This window comes from Mastigoproctus giganteus, chromosome 9, assembly GCF_048544385.1.
Source record: "Mastigoproctus giganteus isolate SK-2022 chromosome 9, ASM4854438v1, whole genome shotgun sequence".
Classification (NCBI taxonomy): domain Eukaryota; kingdom Metazoa; phylum Arthropoda; class Arachnida; order Uropygi; family Thelyphonidae; genus Mastigoproctus; species Mastigoproctus giganteus.
This window is the reverse complement of record NC_143583.1, coordinates 210,332,804-210,337,030: the sequence shown is the minus strand read 5'-3', so window position 1 is coordinate 210,337,030 and position 4,227 is coordinate 210,332,804. Positions and strand designations below refer to the sequence as shown.

The following is a 4,227-nucleotide window of genomic DNA, read 5'->3' as shown; positions in this document are numbered from 1 at the left end:
CTTTCAAAATATCCGCTTAAACACCTCTAAATCAATAGCTAATACACAGTTATTAATAAATTTATTACAGATTCTGGGAGATGATTCTAATGACAAAAGCACCATTTACTTTCTTAAATCCTATAGGAATATATGTAAAATATAATTATTACAATAAAGCTAATACCGTATATCATATTCACCATTAGAAAGACACAATATGGCCCTAATATAATTTCATGCACGTTTAATGCATAATTGCCCCTTGTACAATAGCATTAACGTGTTGCACACCGGAGTTTGATTTATAGCGGTAAACTTTAATAAATAAAATTTTTATAGTCTTCAGTAAGAACACAATATATATATAATTTTACGATGTAACCGTTTTAAAGATTAAAATAACCTATCGTTTTTTCGTATTTTAACTTTTTCCTGGCGCAGTATAACCACAATCGTTTTTAAGTTAGAAAAATCAAAATCTCCGGACTTTTAAATTTAATCGAAACTCAAGAGAAATACTCTGTGTGAAAAGGAGTACTGTAAACTTAAAAGCTTCATAAAACTAAAATAATTGGGCTTAGATAGCTTTCTAACACTAAAACAATTGGGCATAGATACTTACCAGTCTGTATGTTGTGCCAGAAGATTCTTATATAACCATCACGATCAGACCTGTTCTGTTCGTGATGGAAACCAACTGCATGTAAGAATTCATGAACAATTATACCCAAGTGGTCACATCGCTCACCTAATGATAGAGGTTGCACAGCTCCCTTTGCACCAACATACGAATAGCATCTGGAAGGAAAACGAAAGCACATGGTATTAACGCATTTAATGAAAGGCCAAAGATTGTTTTTTCGAAAAATTAAACATGTTTTTGAACTGAAAAGGAATTTATTCGAATTCCGAAATTTGTATAGGAATATGTCATTAACACACCCATTATTTTAATACAGGCACTGAAATTCAGCCACCTTCTACTCCCAGCGACGCCCCTCGACGTAGGCACCTGTACGTGGTGAGGAGAACAGGTGCCTACGTACAGGTGCCTACGTCGAGGCACCTGTACGTGGTGAGGAGAACTCACAGTGATGCTGCTGGGTTTCCAGATTAGCATCACTGGGATCTAACGCCCATACCTTGGTTCCAGCGTGTGCACCCGTGCGCCGCGACCCGTGGAAGCGGAAAGGGGGATCCTGGTGGTTGAGGGGCCCAGCCTTAATACACCACTTTGGCCCCTGCTTCGACGAGCCGGGTGGTCCCGGACGGGCCCGACTGGGATCAATCGGCGGGTGGTTTTTACTGCTAGGGTCACTGCGTTCCAATAAGTCTCCCTCCCTTTGGTCCTGGGACGGGATAAAGACTTACTGGTAACGTGGGTATGGTGTTCTAAGCGAACTCGGCGTCCTATTCGTGTACGCAGTACCTGCTAGTTCACGACTGGGCGTCCCCTCCTAGGGCTCCGCGGGGGGTGAGGTACTTAGGAATCAGACACTTTTTCTTTACCCTTATGAGTAATTTAAATCTTTCTTCTTCTGGGGGCCCCAACAAGGCCCCTACCTAATCGATGAGATGGAGTGAGAGCAATTCTGCAAAAAGAGCCAGAACTGAGGATAAAACACTATCTATAACAACGCTTTTCCTCATTCTCCATTCTACCGGAGAGCAGTCAGTTGGGAAAATGTCACTCTTCTTTATCCAGAAAGGATTAGAGGGGTTGGCAAGGTCACCTAAATCTGTAAAACGACCGCGTTCGGCCGACCTTTTGGTCGAAGCTTCTACCACAAAACAAGCGGAAAAAATTACAATGTCTACATCCATAGGGGGAATACCTACCCCGCACAAAACTTTGAACTCTTCAAGAGGCGTCATTTCAGAGTGGGATCTTCTTCATGTCTCTGAAGAAGAGATCTGCTCTGAACTAAAAGACTAATGAGTGACGGCTTTCAAGAGAACATCAATGCGGAAGGTTGGGAATCTCGTCCCTACCCGAGTTCTCATCATGACATTTAACTCCCCACGGCTTCCAAGTTCCATCAAGGCAGGCTGTTTAAACTGCCCAGTGAGGCTTTACATCCCAAACCCACTGAGGTGTTTTAAATGCCAAAAATACGGCCATTTAAAAACGGCTTGTCGTGGTAACCCTGCCTGTGCTCGATGTGTTTCGAAAGATCACGAGAGCAAGGAATGTTCAGCTTCCAAACCAATCTGTATAAATTGTCAAGGAGAGCACCCTGCCTACTCCAGAGCATGCCAGCGGTGGATGGATGAAAAAGAGATCCAAAAACTAAAAACAGAGCTGAATATCTCCTACCCAGAGGCTAGAAAACGCATGCAACCTGTAAATAGCGGGAAGCCTTCATATGCCCAGAAGGTTTCTGCGAAGTGCACTATCGGTACACAAACAGAGATGACTGTACTACCAAGAGAGTCATTCACTCCGATTGCACGCTATTTATTGGGCCCCGAGTGCCAAGCGATATTTGTGACCACAGCGCCTTTCCAGAGTGATCAACTAGTACGCTTAACTGTAAGTTCGTTTCTCCTGAATTTCGAAAGTCCGATAACTCCTGAATATTATAATTAAATAGATATATTCAAATACTATAACCTAGAAAGAGAAGCCACCTTTCTTTAATCCCTGTTTTATTTTCAGTTAATACTAACCCTTTTCTTCGCTTGGGTCACTAGGCGGCACCGCTCTTCCCTCCGCGTGGCGGGGCTGGTAACCTGGGAGAAAAAGACAATCTCCGGGGCCAAAAAGAGCATATCATGAGTAAATCAAACTCAGACTTATCTGGGCTGCCAGACGCAACAGGCGCCATGCCACTGGACCTGGAGGTGGTCCGCTGTGGACTACTCTTCCACCTCTCCAAAACAAATTCCAAGACCATCCTCGAATTCACAACAGACCCCGCAAACGACAGAACAGCAGAAAAGAAGCGTCTCCTCACGCATCTGCAGCAGGCGTGGCAAGCGAGATGGACTACTTCCAACAAAGGCGAAATCACTAGAAAGTTCTTCCCTTACATTAACAGGGTGTTCCCCAGGCTTCCCCCCTGGTTTTCACCTGGTCTTTATGCTACATACCTGTTAACTGGCCATGGATCATTAAAAGGCAAACTGACGGCCCTTGGAATCATCGATGATCCCACTTGCACCTGTGGTGGGACTGAGAGTTGGTCGCACCTTATGTATGACTGCCCCCTGTATGAGGATCTTCGCTGCACCTTCATCACTACCTTGACCTACATACCCAAAGACCAAGAAACACACCTGCTTGATAGTAGGGAGGAATATACAGCTTTTACGCGTTTCGCACAAGAGCTCTTCAGCCGAAGGAAATCCTTTTCTACAGTTCCTGTACCTGCGCCATAGCAGTCCCAAGGAAGACAACAGGCGGTTTGAGACCATGATGGACTTTCATCCAGACTAGACAGTCATGAACTTGACCGCCACACCATCAAACGGACAACTATCTGATGATTGAAGTTTGAAAGCTACCATTGGATCGAATTAAACCCCTGGATTGGACACCACCCGATGTCGATGACAGAGGCGCCAAATGGCGATCCTATCTGTGCTCAATTGTACAGTCACTTTCGACCCCATTCCTTCCCCTTTCTTCGCCTTCACCTGATTGACTGAGTGTACATTGACTGGTTGGGGACGCCTTCGCCTATATCCCCTTACTCTTACTTTCATTCCCCCTCTTCTGTACACCCTGTACTACCTCACTCTATCTAATCGCTGTGTTTTTTTTTTTTTTTTTAATTAATTAATTATTTATTATTATTTTTTCTTTTAATTATTTTTTTTTTTTTTTTTTTTATTTATTTATTTTTTTTTTTTTATTTTATTTTATTTTATTATTTTTTTATTTATTTATTTATTTATTTTTATTTTATTTTTATTTATTTATTTTTTTTTTTTTAACTTGGTCTCCGCTCAGGAAGCTGAGGCGACCCTGACGGAGACTAGCCAGAGAACTATGGGCAGCCTGGCTACCTCCTAGTGGTGTGTGCGGGCAACGTGGGGTTCCATCAGGGGCCCTGCGGCCAAATGCCAGGACATACAACAGAACCCAACACAAAACCACACATTCAACACACAACACTTTTTCTGGCATTTACAGTGTTCTGTATTTCTTCACAGTGTACATATGGCGCAGATGTGGGAAACCACAGGTGGCGCCCGACCCTAACACTATGCACTATGCACACTATATGCCAGACGCAACCC

General features: G+C 43.3%; 1 protein-coding gene across 1 annotated transcript in view; it reads right to left on the bottom strand.

Annotated features, from left to right (window-relative positions):
- The window catches only part of LOC150081093 (astacin-like metalloprotease toxin 5), a 157,270-nt gene extending 156,467 nt beyond the window's left edge, over window positions 1-803 (bottom strand). Inside the window, exons 1-2 of the mRNA XM_090380915.1 lie at window positions 605-803; window positions 69-120 (exon numbers count right to left, since the gene is read on the bottom strand). Coding sequence (XP_090237041.1) covers window positions 69-120; window positions 605-803 — 251 coding nt within the window. The remainder of the gene's footprint in view (window positions 1-68; window positions 121-604) is intronic.
- Window positions 804-4,227: the final 3,424 nt, after the last annotated feature.